Source organism: Lithobates pipiens, unplaced genomic scaffold (assembly GCF_037356315.1).
Source record: "Lithobates pipiens isolate NorthernLeopardFrog02 unplaced genomic scaffold, aLitPip1_a1.2 Scaffold_19, whole genome shotgun sequence".
NCBI classification, from domain to species: Eukaryota; Metazoa; Chordata; class Amphibia; order Anura; family Ranidae; genus Lithobates; species Lithobates pipiens.
Genome location: NW_027507764.1, coordinates 437,767,776 through 437,790,719, shown reverse-complemented (window position 1 = coordinate 437,790,719; position 22,944 = coordinate 437,767,776). Strand labels below are relative to the sequence as shown.

Sequence of the window (22,944 nt, the reverse complement as noted above, 5' to 3'; positions counted from 1 at the left end):
TCAAAAACTTATTGCATTTTTTTTTAAACAAAAATATGTAGATGAATACATATTGGCCTAAACTGATGAAGATTGTTTTTTTCCTTCCAGGGCTGAAGTGGTTAAAATATATGGAGAGACGAAGATAATGTAATGGTGTGTAGTAAACAGAAAAGGCATGTTAATACACTACATACAATTTAAAAATAAAAATAAGATGCTTATAAGAACAAGAAAAAAACTTTTGTTCACATTTGTACATACTCACTTGCTGTCTGCTTTGGCATTCTACATAACAGCTAGAATTTCCATTATCTAATTGAAATACTACTGATAATGGCACCAATCTTTTCTTTATTGGTGAAGTTGAGCAGTAGGTCTTATCCTCTGTATTTTCATTCTGGTTTGCTATAGTCTTCTGGCTGTAGTATGTGTTAATGATGATAGACATGTCTTCATCTTGGAGGAATAGTTTTTGCCTGAAGGAAGGGAAACAAAAATAAAAATCTGCAAGTCTTTCTGCTTTACTTGGTGATGAACAGCTATAGTACAGAGGGATGGAAAGGCAAATTTTGAAGAGATATGGTTGAGATACAATATTAAAGTTTTTAAAGAGAATATGACAGGAATGGAACGAGAATTTCAGAGCATAAAGGCTGCCGTATTGAAGAGCAAGGAGTTGTTAAAGCGATATTGAATCCAAAAGGCAGCATTATAATGCAGCTTACCAATTCTTAGATGTGATGTCTGCATTCATTTTCTTTTTTAGAATTCCTTTCCTTTATTTTCACCTGGTGATCTAGCCAGTAAGTCTGATATTTTTCAACACAACAAGCTGTTCTGCAGATGTAGCAGTTAAGAGACAAACCATTTACCCGAACAGATGCACCCTTCAATGATCGGCTTTTATTTACGTAAACCTTTATCCCAGAGGAACAAAAAATGGTTGCTCTAACTGCTTAAAAAATGTTAGGTGGTGTTTGGCTTCAATTTGTTTAGTGCATCTAAATCTGCTAGAACATCTAGTACTACCCTCCCCCCAGATTAGCAATCCTGCTGTCCAAAGGTCTCTCTGTTGCTCCTTCATCCAAAGTGGGGCACTCCAACAGGAGGTGTGATACTGGCTGGATCACCGGATTAAAGCAGGTACAAAAAAGCATTAGGCCGTGTTCACACTATAACCCGCTGTGGATCGGGGCCTATTCTATGCCTGAATTCAGCTCCGAAATTGAGGCAAAGACACACAGTATTTTTGAGCAGTGTGCTCTGCAGCCACAATGGAGATACAGTGGGGCAAAAGAGTATTTAGTCAGCCACCAATTGTGCAAGTTCTCCCACTTAAAAAGATGAGATAGGCCTGCAATTGTCATCACAGGTATACCTCAACTATGAGAGATAAAATGCGGAAACAAATCCAGACAATCACATTGTCTGATTTTTGAAAGAATTTATTTGAAAATTATGGGGGAAAATAAGTATTTTGTCAATATCAAAAGTTCATCTCAGTATATTGTTATATATCCTTTGTGGGCAATGACAGAGGTCAAACGTTTTCTGTAAGTCTTCACAAGGTTTTCACACAGTGTTGCTGGTATGTTGGTCCATTCCTCCATGCAGATCTCCTCTAGAGCAGTGATGTTTTGGGGCTGTCGCTAGGCAACACAGACTTTCAACTCCCTCCAAAAGTTCTCTATGGGGTTGAGATCTGGAGACTGGCTAGGCCACCTTGAAATGCTTCTTACAAAGCCACTCCTTTGTTGCCCGGGCGGTGTGTTTGGGATCATTGTCATGCTGAAATACCCAGCCACATTTCATCGTCAATGCCCTGCTGATGGGAGGAGGTTGGCACTCAAAATCTCACGATACATGGCCCTATTCATTCTTTAATGTACACGGATCACTTGTCCTGTTCCCTTTGCAGAGAAACAAGCCCCATAGCATGATTTTGCCACTCCTATGCTTCACACTAGGTATGGTGTTCTTTGGTTGCAACTCAGTATTCTCTCTCCTCCAAACACAACGAGTTGTGTTTTTACCAAACAGTTCTACTTTGGTTTCATCTGACCATATGACATTCTCCCAATCCTCTTCTAGATCATGCAAATTCTCTCTAGCTAACTTGAGATGGGCCCGGACATGTACTGGCTTAAGCAGGGGGACACGTCTGGCACTGCAGGATCTGAGTCCCTGGCGGCGTAGTGTGTTAGCGATGGTAGCCTTTGTTACATTGATCCCAGCTCTCTGCAGGTCATTCACTAGGTCCCCCGTGTGGTTCTGGGATTTTTGCTCACCATTCTTGTGATCATTTTGACCCCACGGGGTGACATCTTGCATGGAGCCCCAGATCGGGGGAGAGTATCAGTGGTCTTGTATGTCTTCCATTTTCTAATTATTGCTCCCACAGTTGATTTCTTCCCAGCCTGGTGCAGGTCTACAATTTTGTTTCTGGTGTCCTTTGACAGCTCTTTAGTCTTCACCATAGTGGAGTTTGGAGTGTGAATGTTTGAGGTTGTGGACAGGTGTCTTTTATACTGATAAGTTCAAACAGGTGCCATTAATACAGGTAATGAGTGGAGGACAGAGGAGCCTCTTAACCACTTCGCATCCAGGCCAATTCTGACATTTCTCTCCTACATGTAAAATTTTTTTGCTAGAAAATTACATAGAACCCCCAAACATTATATATGTTTTTTTAGCAAAGACCCTAGAGAATACAATGGCAGTTGTTGCAACTTTTTATCTCACGGTATTTGCGCAGCAATTTTTCGAATGCATTTTTTTTCAGAAAAAAAACCTTTCATGCTTAAAAAAACAAAAACAAAAAAACAGTAAAGTTAGCCCGATTTTTTTGCATAATGTGATAGATGAAGATACGCTGAGTAAATTGATACCCAACATGTCACGCTTCAAAATTGCACGCGCTCGTGGAATGGCGCCAAACTTTGGTATTTAAAAATCCCCATAGGCGACGCTTTAAATTTTTTTTACTGGTTACATGTTTTGCGTTACAGAGGAGGTCTAGTGCTAGAATAATTGCTCTCGCTTTAACGTTTGAGGCGATACCTCACATGTGTGGTTTGCACACCGTTTTCATATGTGGGCGGGACTTACATATGTGTTCGCTTCTGCGTACGAGCTCACGGGGACAGGGACGCTTTAAATTTTTTTTTTATTATTGTTAATTTTGCTTTTATTTTTTTTAGTTTGACACGTAAAAAAAAAAAAAAAATTTATTACTTTTATTCCTATTACAAGGAATGTAAACATCCCTTGTAATAGGAATATGGCACGATCGGACCTATTTACAGTGAGATATGGGGTCAATACCCCAATTTACAGTGAGATATGGGGTCAATACCCCATATCTCACCTCTAGGCTGGGAAGCCTAAAATAAAAAAAAATTAAATTTTTTTTTTTTTTAAATGATCACGGCTTCCCAGCCAAGGTGGCGCCATTATTTTGAATGCAGAGGCCAGGCGTGACGTCGTAACATCGTGCCCGGCCTCCAAACAATCATAGAGACTCCGGGGACCATCTGGTCCACCGGAAATCTCTATGGTATCATCCGGGGGGCGGTGGATCCTGTGACCGCCTTACCGATGGAAGCGGTGAGTCGGTAGAAGCACCGGAGGGCGGCGGGAGGGCCGCCTGTAAGAACAATCAAGCGGCGGAACAGCTGCTATGATCGTTCTTATGGTGCAGGGAATCGTCGGCTGAAAATGCCGATATCTGAATGATGTCTGTGGCCTCAGGCATCATTCAGATATAACCACCGAAAGCCGAGGCCATCCCTGGACGTACTACCAGCGCGAAGTGGTTAAAGAAGAAGATACAGGTCTGTGAGAGACAGAAATCTTGCTTGTTTGTATGTGACCAAATACTTAATTTCCAAGATAATTTGCAAATAAATTATTTCAAGAATCAGACAATGTGATTGTCTGGATTTGTTTCCACATTTTGTCTCTCATAGTTGAGGTATACCTATGATGAAAATTACAGGCCTCTCTCATCTTTTTAAGTAGGAGAACTTGCACAATTGGTAGCTGACTAAATACTTTTTTGCCCCACTGTATGTGAACCCGGCTCCATAGGGAGCCAGTCACATTCTCCTGCTATGTAAATTGAATGCAGGGAAACCCGCATCCAATTTCTCATAGGTGTGAACGAGGCCTTAAAAAAAAAAAAAAAAAAAAACTCATGCAACCACCACATCTAATAATTGGTAAGCTGCAATGTATTACATTTTTAGTTTAGGGTTTAATACCACTTTAAAAGCCCCTCTCAAGGATACATTTTAACACCCTAACAGAACTAAAGAATTAGTCTACTGTATCAGCTGAGGGTTTTCCTCATGACTGTAGAGTTAAGAACACACCCTTGTAAAATTGTGTACAGTAGACAATGTTTAAAAAAAAAAAAAAAACACCATAAGAAGAATGGACAGCATCAACACATACAGCATAAATTACATGGGTAAAAGTAGCAATAGGCTTCCACCGCCACCGCCACCCCCACCCCTGAAAACCGTTAAAAAAAAATGGTCTTCCTAAAATATGGTGACCCTATTCCCCCATAGGTCTTCAATATAAACATACTGTCCTTTTGTTGATCCTCTAAATTTTGAAAATATCGCTCTTGAAAATACCATACGATTGCCAGAAAGAAAATAATAAACACACCTTTGTTAGTCTGATGCCCTGGTGTCCAACCTTTGCCTCTTTTTGTGCAGCCTTCAGGGCTCCTGCAGACACTACTCTTTGTTTCCATAATGCCTGTTATAGTAGTGATTTCTAGCAGCCTTATTTAATATGATTCCAGGCTATGACCATCTCCTATAGTATGCCTTCAGTCTCCAACTAATTCTATAGCATGTCCAAAGTCTTGCATCATGCTGCAATCTCTGACTATCTCTTGTATCATGTACATAATCTTTGGACTATATTGTGTTGTGTGTCTGCCATCTAAGAAATATTCACTGCATTTTATGTGCGGTCCTTTGGTGATGTCTGGGGCCGCATATGAGGCCCCCTAAATCAAGAGAGTTGGCCACAACTGTAAAGAGAAAAAGATATACTCACCAATCCACTATTAATAGTAGGGATAGGTAGTTCAGTAGAAGGCTGTATGGTATAGAATAACATAAAAAAAGCTACAGTTACACCGCTACACTCAGTGGTATTATCAAATCCCTGACTAGAACAGTATTATATAACAGATGGACTGTTTGCCTCACAGTTGCACTCTAGCATTGAGAAGACAATAGTACCATTTACTTCTTGCCTTGACATGCTCTTTAACCGCTTGCGGATCAGAAGCCGCAGTTTCACTGCGACAGGTTGGCTCCGCTGCACGAAATCATGTTATTGTACATGACCTCACGAGGTCCAGATAGCAGGCACGTGTGCCTGCAGCAGAATCCGTGAGTCCGACCGTGCGTCCCGCGGACTCTATGTCCGTGGGGATACCCGCAATTGTCTCACGGAGAGGAAGAACGGGGAAATGCTGATGTAAACAAGCATTCCCCCATTCTGCCTAGAGACACTGATCACAGCTCCCTGTATTCGGGAGTGGTGATCAGTGTCGTATCACACATAGCTTATCCCCCCATAGTTAGAATCACTCCCTAGGACACACTTAACCCCGGCAGTGCCTTCTGGTTAACCCCTTCACTGCCAGTCACATTTACACAGTAATCAATGCATTTTTAATTGCACTGATCGCTGTATAAATGCGGATGGTTCCAAAATAGCGCCAACAGTGTCCAATGTGTCCGCCATAATGTCGACGTCATGATAAAAATCGCTGATCGCTGCAAATAGTAGTAAAAAAAAAAAGAAAAATTATTAAAAATGCCATAAAACTATCCCCTATTTTGTAGACGCTAAGACTGATACTGATGTTAGGCTGGCGGGTTGGGTCAGGATCACCTTGATGGAGACACCGGGTGGCAGGAAGTTCTCGTGAGGGCGCACCAATAAATGCTTATTGTGATTTTTTTTACCAAAAAAATATAGAAGAATATGTACTGGCCTAAACTAAGGAATTTTTTTTATATATATTTTTTGGGGATATTTATTATAGCTCAAAGTAAAAAATATAGCTTTTTTGTTTTTCAAAATTGTCCCTCATTATTTTTTTTACAATCAATTAAGGCACAGTACAGTAAGTAGACCAACATGGACCAAATCCAAAACATAGTATGTATACATTAGGCAGGCATAACATGGAAATGTATAACAGAAGGAAAGAAGAGAGATGAGTAAAAGTAAAAGGAAAGAAAGACACCAGTTCTGAACCATATTTAACGGGTGACAAGTTATATTGCTAGCACCGGCGTGGCTAACCCATGCCACCCGCATACATCGATCATTCCACCACCAACAACTGATCAAAGGCCTGAAAAACATAGGAAGTAGAAAAAGTACCCGGGGGTCCCATTTTCCCCCCGTGAACCCCGCCCGTTAGGCCGTCCATGCCCTCCAGACCTTGGTGAATTTCTGGGGGCAATTCCTATTCATATAGGTAAGTTTGTATAACGGGAGCACCGTATTAATCGACTTTTCCCACATTCCAATCGTAGGGGGGGAGGAAGCGTTCCACCTCAATATGGATTTCCCTTTTGGCATAAAACAGGAGATAGTATATCTAGGCCTTTGGTCATCATCCTGAATCCCCAATAAGGCCAGCTCCGGCGACAGGGGGAGCTCTAACTGGAGACGCCCATTGATAGTGTCAAATACCTGAGCCCAGTATTCAGCAATCTTGGGACAGCCCCAGAACATATGCAGATATGTGCCTATAGACTGTCTACATCTGGGGTAGTCCCTCGACCGCTGGGGATAAACCTGATGGAGCCTCTGAGGGGTGTAATAGACCCTGTGCAAAAATTTGACCTGGATCAACCTTTCCCTGGAGGATATAAGGGTAGCTGCACTATCTGCCAGACATTCCTCCCAATCCGATCTGTCCAGTCCGGGTAAATCTGCCTTCCATAAGTCCCATAATTTATGCACCTTAGCAGAGTCAGTCCGCAGTAGGTTCAGGTACATTGCAGACAGGGGCTTATCCATTCTCTCCTGCACTAACATCTCCTCAATGGGGTCCATTCGCACCCTAATCGGATACGGGAATTGGGCCCTGACAGCATGGCGCAGCTGGAAGTATCGGAATGCCATCCAATCCGGTAGGTGGTACTTATCCTGTAGGGCCGCGTATGAGAGCAAGACTCCAGCAACAAATATATTCCCAAAGGTCTCGATCCCATACCTGGTCCATACCTGTGGGTCTGGCACCATCTTCATATGGAGGAGACTAGGGTTACCCCAAAGTGGGCAATGGGGAGACCAGTCCTGTGGGTCAACCAGCCCCCACCTGGCCACCGCCCATGCCCTGAGGGTAGTTTTTGTAGGTGCCGGGAGCCCGCTGCCTGCCCGTAGCCCCCTATACACCAGGCTGCTCAGCTCACGAAGCGACCCCCATGACCTCCGCCTCCAAGCACACAGCCGCATTCCCCCTAGGGAGGGCAAGCCACCACTGAGCCGTCACCAAAACCGCCGCCCAGAAGTACGCTCGATAGTCCGGTAGTGCCAACCCCCCACAGCAGATGGGAAGCATCAGGGTGGATCTGGCCAACCGGGGCGTCTCCCCCTTCCAAATAAAGGAGCCCACGCATCTGTCGACCTCCGCAAAGAAGAAATTGGGTATCCAGGTAGGGCTGTGGCGAAAAACATAAAAACTTGGGGAGGAAAATCATCTTCAGCAAATTTATACGACCCATAAGGTTCAGGAGGAGGGAGGCCCATGCGGTGCACCTGGTCCGAAGCTGAGTCAAAACCGGCTGCAGATTCAAAATTGTCCCTCTTTATAGTGCAAAAAATAAAAACCGCAGAGGTGATCAAATACCACCAAAAGAAAGCTCTATTTGTGGGGAAAAAGGACATCAATTTTGTTTGGGAGCCACATCGCACGACCGCGCAATTAAAACGACACAGTGCGGAATCGCAAAAAGTGCTCTGGTCTTTGGTCAGCCAAATGGTCCTGGGGCTGACATGGTTACAGGATAAGTTCACCTTTATAAAAATAAAACAATACATGTACATCTTTTTGCAGATAAAAAAAATGTGCATTTATTTATTTTACTAGGAGTCTGCAAAATATTGCATCAGCAGATCGCGAGTGCAATTCTGGACTCCTGCAAACTGTCAGTGTAAGCTGTCTGCTCGTAGCTTATATGAGCAGGCAGTTACACAATGATGGAAGAAACTAAGAACCACCTAGAGCACTCAACAGTACTCTGGTAGTTTATTGAGAACTACAAGCCGAAAGCCACAAAGGCTGTCATTACTTGTAGTTCTCCCATTCACAGAACTCTGTAAATGAATGATGCGGTCGGGGTGTGCAAAGCCCCACACATCCTTGTTTTGTTTTTGTTTTTTAAATTGTGACAGCTGTCACCAGAGACAGCGGGTCGGGAGAGGATGCAGCACTGGGAACATGTTCAACCCTACAAACGGGAGAACATGTGACCAAAGGTGAACTTATCCTTTAAGAGTTTCAGTACATGGGCTTCAAAGAAATCTAAAAGCGCCTACAAAAAAGCATGCTTCCTTTACGTTCCTTCAGGAAAAATTGAGTAAATATAAGAAGTATTAGCAACATGTCTGATATTTGCTTACAATGTGTATGAAATATATTTGTGATGCTTTGGAGTACGTCATTACCAGTTGTTACTTATAAACTTTGATTTTTATAAAATCACTGCAGTAGAAGCAACTCAAAATACACATCAAACTCATTCTAAATGCAGACTCTGCAACAGTCATACCAAAACAAAATAGGATTTTTTGTACTCGCCATAAAATAATTTTCTCTTATATTCACAGACTGACACACCATTGGGTTGTTATGCCACCTTCAGGAGAGGACTAGGCATTACATGTTAACATGTGATAATAAAACTAGAACTTTCTAGTTCCGCCCAAGGGGTAGTCCCTTAGGTAACAACCCCTCAGCATGCTACTGCAGCCTCAGTACGTCAAAAAGCATTATAACGTAAGGAAAATATGAGGGGCTGGTGCTGTGTCAGTCGATGAATTACAGAGAAAAGTATTTTACGGCGAGTACAAAAAATCCTATTTTCTCTTATATTCACTGACTGGACACAGCTTCTCTCTTTAAACCATTGGGACGCCCCCAAGCAGTGCCAAAACGAGGGGTGGGAAAACAGCAAAAAAACTTCATCCACCATGGCATGTGGGAGCTAGTACAAACTACCCACAAAAAAAAAAAACTACAGTGTGTGGAATAACCACCACAAAAAAACAGGGTGCTCCTCAACAGACAAGCACTACCCTCAAATCACACCAAAACTGGCAATGAATGCAACAGTGCATTAACTTAAAGGTACTGCGTTTTTACCCCAAAAAAACAGGAAAAAAATTACAGCTGCCTGCAAAACTTTGCGGCCAAAACAGGCATTAGTCTGTAAAATTAGTCTACCTTGTAGAATTTTGTAAAAGTGTGAACCGACGACCAAGTCGCCGCTGTACACACTTGAGCGACAGACTCTTGATGTCGGAAGGCCCAAGATGTTCGGAAGCGGAAAATGAGGGCCCTTGCCTACGGCGTGGCTCCTTAGCCTTCCTTGCCTGTGGGAGTAGTGTACTCTTACCACTTGCGGCATTTTTAATAATGTCATCCAAAGAGGCTCCAAAGAGCCGGTCGCCAAGGAACGGTAGATCCGTCAGGGCTTTCTTGGATGCCTGGTCAGCCGACCAGCATTTTAACAAAATCAGGTGCCTCAGCACCACTGCTGACACTGAAGCCCTGTATAACAGAGGGAGGGTATCCAGGGCCGCGTCACAAATGTACTTAAGGCCTGCGCTAGTTGGTCTGCTAGTTCCACAAAGACAGGAGAAGTCTGTTCTCTCAATTCGTGGTGCAAAAGTTTTGGCTACTCAGTGTCTGAGACACAAGTGCGGATGCCAGTACTGGTAGCATGGTTGACCCCACAACTGTAAACAAGGAACGAGTCACTACCTCTGCCTTCCTGTTCATGGAATCCTTAAATACAGGAGCCCCCTCTACCAGGATCGTGGTTACTTTGTTTAACCTGGATACTGGGGGGTCCACGACCGGAGGAGCTGACCACTTCTTGAGAAGGCTTTCCTCAAAGGGGTAATGTACCGGCATATATTTGGGGACCGAAAAGGTCCGTTGCGGATGACCCCATTCCTTCTAAATGAACTGTCAAAATAAGTCAGATACGGGAACATCTTAGGTGAACGGGCTGGCTTACGGGACCCAAAAGGGACCGCTACATCAACAGAGGGATGTGCTGGCTCCTGAATTTTCAGGGTATCATGCACAGCTGTGATAAGTGCTCCAACAAGCGCTTTATCGTGCACGGACCCGGATGGGGACTCAACCTCACTGTCCGAACGGTCCTGGTCAGCGTCATCTGAAACAACAGAGCAGGGGTCACTAGCCTCAGCAGGGCCTGAGTCTGCGTCAGAGCTCTCCCCGGAGGGAGGGGGGGCAGGGGCAGCTTCATAGCACCTTGTGCCCACGCACCACCTCCATCTTGGCAACGAACCAATTGAGGACCGCCGACAAAGCGTCCAGGGGCAATGTGCATTCCGCTCAGCAGCCACATGCAGCATCCCCCACGGGGGGGGGGGGGATAGGGACAGGGAGAGAAGACCGATGTGCTCGTCAGGGTTCCTAGGTCCTTCTCCTTCACTAGGCAAAATAAAACTGAGGCTGCAGTTGCATGCTGAGAGGTTGTTACCTAAGGGACTGCCCCTTGGGTGGAACTAGAAAGTTTTATTATCACATGTTAACATGTAATGCCTAGTCCTCTCCTGAAGGTGGCATAACAACCCAATGGTCTAAAGAGAGAAGCTGTGTCAGTCGGTGAATATAAGGGAAAATTATAATTTTTAGTGGCTGTGGTCGGAAAGGTGTTGTTTTTCATGTCTGGCGGTCCTGGAAGAACCAGATTTCATTTTGGACAAGCATTTTCAGCCTTACCTAGACTGTTTTCTTTGCTAAAGGCTCTATTGCACCACTCAGTCCTGGTACTCACAGTCATGAAACAAAAACGACTCTCCTCGCTAATGCAGCTTAACAGTCCATTGCTAAAGCATAGAAAAACCCTGGAGATTATCAAGCTGAGGTTAAGGGTATATGAAAAAGTTAGCCAATAACAGAAAACTCATAAAAATTCTTAATGTTTAGAAACCCTGGCAATGTTATACATTACCTACTTTGGATCTGGCTACCCTTAGCTACCTTAAGGCAGTTAGAGTGTTTGAATTTACGCACTGAAAGAAGGAAAACTCAACCCCCTGTCATCTCCCAGTTTTTGTCTTCCCTCTTTCCTGCTTTTCCATATCCTCCTTTTATTCCTAGTTTACCTTTACAACCTTGCAACTAGGCCAGTCTTAGTACAAGGCATTCAACTAGGATACCAGACCTTACCATCTGGACATGAAAAATGTCAATGCTAGCTTTCCTAGTCCGGTTTAATGGTGACTAACGCATGCTTACTTTGCAATTATTTGGACCCTGGGCAGGGTCCAAATCTTCAATTTACTTAATAAAAAAATATAAATATTGCAAAAAAGTAGATTGAACAAATCTGAATACTGTAAGCTTTTGCTACAGAAGTGAAGTGCAAAACAAACATTGCTGGAAACAGAAGTCTATTCCAATCTGTTATGGTCAATTAAAATTTTACTGTCTGTAGCAAATATGTAGATTGCCCCTACTTGTTTTCAGAGTAGCAGTGGAGAAGATTGGGCAAAGAAGAAATGAAAGTAGAACTATAGGCAAAATGTATTTTTTTTTTTTCATTTGGGATAGAGTAAGGGAGGGTTATAACCCCTGTCAGGTTTATTTTTGCCATCTTTGTCCCATTTGGGATATCTACCTTTGCTTCCTGTCCCACAGCCAAACAGGAAGTAAGAGGAAATCCATGCAAATTAAGGTAATTTTTCAGGGTCACCAGAACTAGTGTCCTCATTGGAAGATTTCACCTGTAGTACCTGACTAGGGATGAGCCTAACACCCCCCGGTTCGGTTTCGCACCAGAACATTCGAATGGACCCCAAATTCGTACGAACGTTAGAACCCCATTGAAGTCTATGGGACTCGAACGTTCGAAATTAAAAGTGCTAATTTTAACGGCTAATATGCAAGATACTGTCCTAAAAAGGGTTTGGGGACCTGTGTCCTGCCCCAGGGGACATGGCTCAATGCAAAAAAAAGTTTTAAAAATGGCCGTTTTGGCGGGAGCACTGATTTTAATGACGATTAAAGTGAAAAAAAAAGTGATATATTCCTTTAAATATCGTGCCTGGGGGGTGTCTATAGTATGCCTGTGAAGTGCCACGTGTTTCCTGTGTTTAGAACAGTCCCTGCACAAAATGACATTTAACGGAAATAACGTCATTTCAAACTGCTTGCAGTTTTAATGTTATATCTGGTTTCTGCAATATGGTTGAAAATCATTGAGAAAAATGGCATGGGTAGCCCTCCCTGCCCATTACCAGCTCCTCTGGGTCTTGTACGGATATTAAGGGGAACCCCGTACCCATATTAAAAAAAGGAAATATGTGTGGCCCCCAGGCCTTATATACTCAGAACAGCAGTATACAGGCGGTGCAAACAAGACAGGGCTGTGTAGATTTGTTGTTTTAAGTTAAATCTGTTTGTAATTTTCGACTGGTACATTTTTAAAGTGTAGCTCCAGTCAAAAAAACTATTTTTAAGCTTTTTGGAAAACATAGGGAAGGGTTATGACCCCTGTATAATTTGTTTTGCCGTCCGTCTTTTTTCATCTCACTTGCTGTTGTCTCCTTCCGTTTGAAGTAGGACATGTTTGTAAGTTGGATGTTTGAAAGTAGGGGCCTGCCCTATATGCTCTGCAGAAATGGCGGAATAAGGTGTTGGTTTTGCCACAACATTGTAAGCCCTCAAAGTGACTCTTGGTGGGCGCTGGAGCGCCCTGCTGTGAATGATTATATCAAGAATTGTAATTACATGCCATTGTTGAACAGTAGTAGAAAAATTGACCTTTGGTGGTTGTGGTGCTGGTGCCACAACACTATAAGTCCTCACAGTTACTCTGGGTGGGCACAGGAACGGGCCCTCCTGTGAAATATTATATCAAGAATTGTAATTACATGTCTCTGTTAAACAGGGCAGAAAAATTGGGCCTTAGGCACTGGTGCTGGTGCCACGACACTGCAACCTCTCCCATATACTCTAGTTTTAGTGCAGGAATTAGCCCTGCTGCAAAGCATTGCATCAAAAACTGTAATTAAAGCCCCTGTTAAACAGGGGCAGAAAAATTGGGCCTTAGGCACTGCGGTGTATACTGGGTTCAGAGCACGCAGACAGCACGCACAATCTCCTAACACTGACTGCAAGCTCTATTTAAAACGAGCAAGATAGTTAGCTATATAGGTGGATATAGCGGTGTATACTGGGTTCAGAGCACGCAGACAGCACGTACAATCTCCTAACACTGACTGCAAGCTCTATTAAAAAAGAGAAATATAGCTAGCTATATAGGTGAATATAGTGGCGTATACTGCGGTCAGGGCACGCAGACAACAACCATTACAGAAGAGCCAGAACGAAAAATCGGCCGATAACGATCGGTGTATACTGTGTTGAAGGTACACAGAACACCCACTAACTCCTACAGACGCCAACACACTACACAAGGCCGCCGCGCTGGCGGCCTTATATAGTGTGGGGCGTGTACTACACAGCCTGAGCTATGATTGGCCACAGGCATCCTGCCTGTGGCCATTCGTGGCTCTCCTCGCTGCCGGCGCTGTGATTGGCCAAGCATGCGGGGTCACAGTGCATGCTTGGCCAATCATGAGCCAGCAATGCACTGCGATGGTGCAGTGCATTGTGGGCCATGAGCGCCAAGCGAATTTGGCGCGAACGGCCCATAACGTTCGGAGTTCGCCGAACAGGCGAACAGCCGATGTTCGAGTCGAACGTATGTTCGACTCGAACACGAAGCTCATCCCTATACCTGACAACCCATTTTTTTTTTTACATTTACTTTCACTTTCAGTGATAATAGTATATATGACAAATAGAAAGGATGAATCTCCCTAACGGGGACACAAACAGCAATAAAAACTGACAGGTATTCTAATAAATATCCATTCTATCCAAAACGAAAAAAAAAAAAAAAGTTTATGTCTGTACTTTGATGCTAAATACCGGTGTTATAGCAGCAGCTAGCTGCTATAACCCTGGTATTTTCGGGAACGTCGTGCAACACACTTGTCCTTATTTAAGGTTAAGAAAAAAGAGGGGGGGAGCACTGGGCTGCATCAAAAACACACCAAAAGGGCACTGAAATGCAACAAAAACACGCATGCAGAAAAGGACCTGGAACGCATCCGGACCGTGTTTCTATGGTGTGAACTGGCCCTAAGACAGGAATGCATTTGCCGCGAGATCACTTTTATCGGTGGCGGGAGAGGTGCCCACCCCGCTCCCGCTGTGCTCCCTGGCTGCTTTTTTTTTTCAATTATTTTTATTTATTTATTTTTATTGTATTTTAGTGTAAATATGAGATCTGGGGTCTTTTTGACCCCAGATCTCATATTTAAGAGGTCCTGTCATGCTTTTTTTCTTTTACAAGGGATGTTTATATTCCTTGTAATAAATAGGAATAAATGTGATCCAAAAATTTTTTTTTAAACTGTCAAAATAAAAAATTAAAAGTAAAATAAATAATAATAAAAAAAAAGTTTTAAAGCACCCCGTCCCGACGAGCTTGTGCGTAGATGGGAACGCATACGTGAGTAGCGCCCACATATAAAAACAGTGTTCAAACCACACATGTGAGGTATTTCTGCGATCATTAGAGCAATAATTCTAGCCCTATACCTCCTTTGTAACTCAAAACTGGTAACCTGTAGACATTTTTAAACCTCGCCTATGGAGACTTTTAAGGGTAAAAAATTGTCGCCATTCCACGAGCGGGCACAATTTTGAAGCATGACATGTTGAGTATCAATGTCCTCAACGTAACATTATCTTTCACAAAACAAAAGTGGGCTAACTTTACTGCTGTCTTATTTTTTCATTCAAAAAAATGAATTTTTTCCAAGACCACTGTGCAAATACGGTGTGACAGAAAGTATTGCAATGACTGCCATTTTATTCTCTTAGGTGAAAAAAAATATGGGGTTCTAGTTTGGGGGTTCTAAGTAATCTTATAGCAAAAAAATATATAAATTTTAAGTTAAAGTGGTGTTGCCACCAAAAAATAAAAAGTCTATTAAAATTCTTTAAAAAAAATAATTTGAAAAAAATATTTTTACTCACCTCTAAATATCTGTTGCTAGGGGGTCCCTCGTAGTCTGCCTTCTTCCTTGCCTGGGCTGGTGACATCACTTCCCCTCGCGCCGCACAGTCACCTGGGACCTGTCACATGTCCCAGGTGACTGTATGGCGTATCACGGCGCCCTGCGCCGCTCGCGCATGCGCAGTGGGTGCCCGGCTGTGAAGCCACAGCCGGGTGCCCACAGTACGCCTGACGGTGCCGCGAGTGGAGCGGGGAACGGGGGGGGGGCTTTCCCCCGCATCGCTGGACCCTGGGACAGGTAAGTGTCAGATTATTAAAAGTCAGCAGCGGGGGGCGCATGCGCGAAGCTCGACATGGCAGACGTCCTTCCATAGAGCTCCGCACTCCCCGCTGCCTTAACGGATCATTTACATCACCCTGAATCGCAATTCTACCCTGCTATCCACGGGATCGCCTGACTAAAGCTCCGCTGTACCTCACGGTATGGTACTCACGGGTCCCAAGGGCAAGAACAAGCCAAAACCCATCAAAGAAGCTCTGGCCCGGGCCTCCTCCAAAATGGCGGCGAAGGCCCTGGCAAAACAGCACGTTGCTTCTCCGGCCTCGGACAGCGATGAGGAAGAAGACATGGACGCTAACGCTTGCGGCTCCCCTCCTCTACCCTCCACAGGTATGTCGCAAACTGCCTTTCTAAGCCACATGGAGTCTATGCTCCAGAAAGCACTAAAAACTACTTCTGAACAGATCACTGATACGCTTTCACGAGAAATTCGTGAAATAGGTCAGCGTACTGCTGACCTGGAAACGAGGGTGGATGATGTGGAACTCACCCTACGAGAACACTCTCAGGATCTCTCCATGCTCAGGGAGGAGAATCTCACCCTTTTATCCCGCTTAGAAGACGCTGAAAATAGATCTCGCAGATCCAATCTACGTCTACGTGGCATCCCCGAATCTATTGAAGACATTCAGTCGTTCACCACTGCTCTGTTCCAGGAACTATCACCCTCTCTCTCTATAGAACGTCTTGAGTTCGATCGGATCCACCGAGCTCTCACACGCCGCCAGCCAGACGGTCCCCCCAGGGATATCATCATAAAGCTGCACTTTTTCCGAACGAAAGAGCAATTGATCAACGCAGCCCGCAAGAAGGAAGACCTCACCTTCCAAACCCACAAATATCAACTATTCTCTGATCTGGCTCCCTTGACCATCGCAAAACGGCGTGCCATGAAACCCCAGCTCCAGATCCTATTGCAACATCAAATCAAATACACCTGGAGATTCCCCTTTGCCCTGCAATTTACCCACCTGGGTCAGCAACACTCGTGCTCATCCCCGGAATCCTTACAGCGGCTCCTGGAATCCCTTCGCCTGACCCCGTCGACCCAACACCAAGAGACTGAGCTGCCCTGTACGCCAGCCCGAACGGCTGCCCACCCGTACTCGGCTACGCCTAAACGCAACGTCTCCATTCCACCTTCCGTTCGTAAGGGGACTCCGCAACGACGATATGATGACACCGTCGTCAGTCCGAAGGTCCGCACTCCGCGCTGATTAGTCTGCACTTGTCTTCTTTGTCTTCCTCCCGGTGCTCCATGAGTGCCCCCACCGTGTCCCTATACTACGGGACTCTGTAGATACCTTACTACGAAGATTTTTTCTCTTCGACTTCCTCAAACTTCTTGTTACACTACATGCCCTTGCATTTTCGCTGCTTTTTTGCTAAAATTTTTGTTGTTTTTACTTTTTGCTTCCCTCCCTGCCTCTCATTTTTTGATTCCCTTTTTTCATTTTTTTAATTTTTTAAAAAAAAACATTTTTCTGTATGTTTAAAATTTTTGCTTCAAACTTTTTATTTTATACTTTTTGCTATCCCCTCTATGCATTGACAATGCCGTGCTGGTTTCAAATAATCCCTATTGTTTTGTGAACAACCAGCTCATATTTAAATGTCTCCTGAAAAGCTTGTGCTCCGCACGGCTCAGTTGATAGGGGCTAGTTTTATATTTGTGTTATTTTATTGGTTTTCCTTTATTACCTAATTGCCAGCTAATTCCGTTCTGGCCAATACCGTATACCCCTTCATCGGGGTTCCCTGGGCTGCTGCACTCCCCTCCCCCCTTTTTCTCCCCTCCCCCTATTCCCTCCTTCTTGGCCCTTGTCCTCTATCTATCTTTCTTTTCCTCCCTGTTCTTGCTTGCCTTTTCCCTCTTCTTCTCTCTCACCTTCTACCAGCTATGTCTTCGCCACAGCCCCCCCTCCTTTCTACCCTTCCCCTTCCCCCCTTCCCCTTCCACCCTTCCTGTTACCCTTGCTTCAGCCCAGGGGTTAAAAATGTTAAGCCCATTCAAAGGGGCTCTATACTGACTCAAAACTGTTTAAGTTTACATACTTTGCTTACTTACCCTGGTGTTTTCAGGATTAATGTTTTGTTTTTCATGTTCGATCCTACAGCAGCGGGGAGTAGTCACTGCTCCCCCGCCTTACGGTGCTCTTTCTCTTGGGCCGCTCCTAGTTGCCCGCAGAGCAAGTGCGCTATTTAGTTGGGCACCATCAACTGTACACTACACTTCTCAAACTCAAGGATGTGCCCCACGCTGGTTTTACCATTCTCTCTCTCCCTCTGTCTTACTTTCTTTTCCTATCCCTTCTTTCCCTTCCTCTCCCCACTCCTCTTTTCTGCTCAGGTGGTCTCAATACCCTTATATCTATTTTTTATTGACCCCCCAAGTACACTCAGATGGCCCCCCTGAATATTCTCTCCCTTAATGTTAAGGGACTCAACTCCCCGCAAAAGAGGGTTAAAGCCTTTCGCACTTTCGCTTCCCTGAAGGCGGATGTGGTCGCCCTTCAGGAGACCCATTTCTCTGCCCATAACACCCCTAAATTTTTTGGCTCTCGCTACCCTTCAGTCTACACTGCTTCCGCTGAATCTAAGCACAGGGGTGTCCTCCTGGCCTTCCACCATTCCTTACCCTTTACGGTTATTAAAGAAATTAAGGACCCTGCTGGCCGTTATCTTATCTTAACGGGTTTGCTTCAAGAAATGGAGACCACCTTCGTCTCCTACTATGCCCCTAATGTTAATCCAGTCCCGTTTTTTTCTCATCTTCTGAGGGTGATTAAATCACATGTTAAGGGTACCCTAATCTTGTGCGGTGACTCTAATCTGATACTTCAACCGCACCTTGACAGATCACCCTACTCCCCGGGTCATTTCTCCCCTTCTTCACAATTATGTAACCTCCTACAGCAACATTCCTTGCTGGATACTTGGAGAGAGTGCAATCCGTTAAAGAGAAACTATACTTTTTATTCCCATCCACACAACTCTTTCTCCAGAATTGACCATATCTTTGTCCCAATCGCCTCCTCTCCCCTCTTGATGCATTCAGTTATACACCCCATTACGTGGTCGGACCACTGCGCTGTGATTACCACGCTTTCTTCACTAATACCCCGTCCTGACACTAAAACCTGGTGCATGAATGAAGCCCTCCTAACGAATCAGTCCTATTGCCTAGACATCCAAACGGCACTTAATGACTATCTTTCACATAACTTGATACCTGGTGTTTCATCGACCCTCTTGTGGGAGGCCCACAAGCCGGTGGTTAGGGGTACTTGTATTTCTGTTGCTACCCACATTAAAAGGGAGAAGAAGGCCAGGCTCCGACAGCTCGAGTCTGACTTTCAACTCCAGTTTTTACAATTTCAGGCTTCCCCCTCTAACACCAATAAGCAATTATTAGACAAAACCAGACTGGAACTTGACCTTCTTTTGGCCGAATCTGCGGAAAAATCCATCCGCCGGTCTGGCCACAAGATTTACACCAAGGCCAACAAGCCAGATACCTTTTTGGCACTCCGCCTTAGAAGACCAGACCATACCTACACTCCGGTTAAACTTCGACTGGCTAATGGTAACCATACCAGTAACCCAGTTAAAGTCCTTTCTGAATTTCGTAAGCACTTAGCCGATTTATATAAAGAACAGGGATCCTTCCCCTCCCGGGAGGCGGAAACACTATTTCGGGATTTATCTATACCTACGTTACCTGACGCCAGTCGAGAGTCTATCGACGAACCAATTTCGGTCGATGAAGTGCTCGGCGCCATTAAAACGCTCAAACCTCACAAACGCCCTGGTCCAGACGGTCTTCCCGGCTTATACTATAAAAAATTCGCAACCACCCTGGCCCCACGCCTTGCCAATTCTTTTAACGCCTTGTTAAATCAACAATCCCTTGGTCGTGATTCTTTGACGGCCATCATAGCTATGATCCCCAAACCCAACACCGACCACACAATATGTTCCAACTATAGGCCCATTTCCCTTTTAAATGTAGATGTAAAAATTCTAGCTAAAATCCTTGCTCTGCGACTAAACCCGATAATAGGCCGTATGATCCACAAAGACCAGGTAGGCTTCATTCCTAGACGTCAAGCCAGCGACAACATACGTCGAATTATTCTTTTACAGCACATAGCCAAGACCCGCAAAATCCCCATGCATCTCCTATCGCTCGATATTAAGAAAGCCTTTGACACAGTCTCATGGCCCTATCTTCACTATATTTTAGGACGTTGGGGCTTTGGCCCCAATTTTCTATCTTGGATTAAATCACTGTACACACATCCACAAGCCTTTATAAAATACTCAGGTTTTAGCTCAGTTCACTTCCCTATCGGTAGGGGGACGAGGCAAGGTTGCCCCTTATCCCCTTTATTATTTGCCCTAGTAATCGAGCCCCTTGCCGCCCTCATTAGAGCGAACCCCAACATCCATGGTCTTGATATAGCCTCCACATCCCATAAACTGTGTCTCTTTGCCGATGACGCCTTACTATTCATCACCTCCCCGCACATCTCCCTGCCCAATTTACTTCAGCTCCTCTCCCAATTTGCCAAGATATCAGGTTTGGAAGTTAATCAAGCGAAATCCAAAGCCCTAAACATATCCCTTCCCACGGCTGACCTTCATCTTATACAGGCGAACTTCCCTTTCCAATGGTCCACCGCCTCAATCCCTTACTTAGGAATTAAATTAACCAGTGACCCCACCCAACTGTTCCATTCTAACTACACCCCAATGCTGAAATACCTGTCCTCCCTACTCACTACTTGGCTGCCTCTCCACGTGTCCTGGCTTGGTCGCATAGCAGCGGTAAAAATGTCCCTATTGCCTAAGTTGCTTTACTTGTACAGGGTCCTCCCGGTCACCGTCCCGACCTACTTCCACAGAGTGATTCAGAGCAGGGTTTATAAATATATATGGGGTTCTAAAATCCCACGCATTTCCCGAACTACCCTGCTCCGTAGCAAACTCAATGGGGGTCTAGGAGTCCCTAACTTTCATCAATACTACCATGCTGCCCAACTTGCTCAACTCACTCTCTATCACGCTAGGACTGAAATCCCCTTGTGGGTCGTCCTTGAGGCTATAGATGCCCATCCAGTTTCTATTTCTAATCTCCTGTGGCTCCCTGCTCATACTCGGGGTCCTTTATCTAACCCTCTGACCCAACACTCCCTCAAGATCTGGGATAAGCTGAATAAACCGTTTCAATTAACCTCCCCACACTCACCTTTGCTTTCCTTATTTGGCCAACCGCTCTTTTACCCCGCCTTTGCCCAACCTATCTCTTTCCAGACGTGGTCTCGTGCTGGTTTGGAACGTATTCGCGATTTCTTCTCCAATGGCACTCTCAAACCCTTCTCAGTCCTTCAATCACAGTTGCGCATCCCCCCACGTGAACACTTTCGCTATATTCAAATCACCCATTTTATCCGTACCCTCCTAGGCTCTCGCAGAGCTTCGAATAGGTTATCTGTGTTTGAGGATATATGTGACTCTGATCCACACGCCCCAGGTATCATCTCCACTCTTTACGCTCATCTTACATCCCTTCCGTCATCCCTTCCTTCGTATGCTTCGGCCTGGTCTACAGACTTATTCCTCAATTTGGATGCAGGCGATTGGGCGGAGATATGGGCAACCACTAAAATATCATCACAGAATGTGATCGCGCTGGAGGCCAGCTATAAGGTGCTAATGAGATGGTACCTTGTACCGTCCAGGATCGCTAGATATACCCCAGCCCACTCTCCGAACTGTTTTCGTGGTTGTGATTCTAGGGGTACACACCTCCACACATGGTGGACGTGTCCAGTAGTAGCACACTTTTGGGTACTCATATTTCAAATGGCCTCTCTCCTGTTCAACACCACCTTCATTCCTGACCCGGCCATTGCCCTGCTTAACCTCCCTCCCCCCAATTTGTCTAGGGCGCAATTGCGTCTTCTCACCCAACTTACCACAGCTGCCAAACAGACCATAGCGAAGGCCTGGAGGACGCCACTGTTACACATTGCGGAAGTTAAATGTAGGATAACCCAAGCCATGATCCATAGTAAAATTGAAGCTACAATCTTGGACAAAATTCCCCAACACCTTAAAATTTGGCGCCCCTGGGCAGATCATTACCTCCCCCACGATTTTGATAAACACCTCTTGGAACCTTGATCCTGTGATATTTGGCCTTGTTAAGATTTAGGTCCCTTTTTTTTTTTTTTTTTTTTTTTTTTTTAGGATCAGGAGTTTGTGATGTTCTCAGCTTCCTAAGCACCCGTGGACCACCTGGCCGGAACCAACTCTCCTTTTCCTTTCACCCACCTTCTTTCGTTACCCTCTCCTTCACTCCACTCTCCCCATTCTCTCTCTGCACTTTTTCCCCCTTTTTCCTTATCTCTTTTCTATCTCTTACTCCTCTTGTCTTATCCCTTAAAATCTGTTGATGATGTAGCTTTTTTATCCCTTTACATCTCCGTTACTGTTGCCCAGCTCGCTCGGGCAGAGCCTCTCTTCTCTTTGGCTGGTCTAACAATTTCTGAACATGCAATCTGGTGTCAAGACCATGCTCGTTGTTTTGTTATACCTTTTTATTTCTCTTGTTATACGATTCTAATGTACGCCAATATCCGAATCACTCTGTATGCATTAATGCACATTTTCTCTATTCTCCTTTATCTTCCTTTGTAATAGCTCTGCTACCACTGTTAGTTCCTTGCAAGCGATTGTAACAGTACCAACACTGTCTGTATCTTTTTAGCTTGTTGTCAATAAAATTATTTGAACGTAAAAGTCAGCAGCGGCAGTATTTGTAGCTGCTGACCTTTATTTTTTTATTTTTTAGGGGGTACCCCACTTTAACTTAAATTTTTGGGTGGAACTGTGCTTTAAGATTAAAAAAAAAAACCTTGTGTGTGCAGCAGCCCCCCTCAGCCCCCCAAATACATATTGGATCCAGCGATGTTGCAGGAGAGACTCGGCTGCCCGGGACTCATTGGCTGAGACAGCAGCGGAGCGCCATTGGCTCCCATCCTATCAAAGTCAGTGAGCCAGTGGGGAGAGGGAGGAGGTGGGGCCTAGTCACGGCTCCATGTCTGAATGGACACACGGAGCTGCGGCTTAGCTTAGGTCCCCCCATTGCAAGCTGCTTGCTGTGGGGGAACCCGTCAGAAGGGACAGCCAGGAGCACCATAGGGAGACCCTAGATAAGGAGGATCTGGGCTGCTCTGTGCAAATCCACAACACAGAGCAGGTACGTTTAAC

General features: G+C 44.7%; 1 protein-coding gene across 1 annotated transcript in view; it reads right to left on the bottom strand.

Moving 5' to 3' along the window:
• Positions 1 to 22,944, bottom strand: part of SPIDR (scaffold protein involved in DNA repair) — a 1,142,324-nt gene that overhangs the window by 542,488 nt on the left and 576,892 nt on the right. The window contains exon 9 of the mRNA XM_077492658.1: positions 248 to 458. Coding sequence (XP_077348784.1) covers positions 248 to 458 — 211 coding nt within the window. The remainder of the gene's footprint in view (positions 1 to 247; positions 459 to 22,944) is intronic.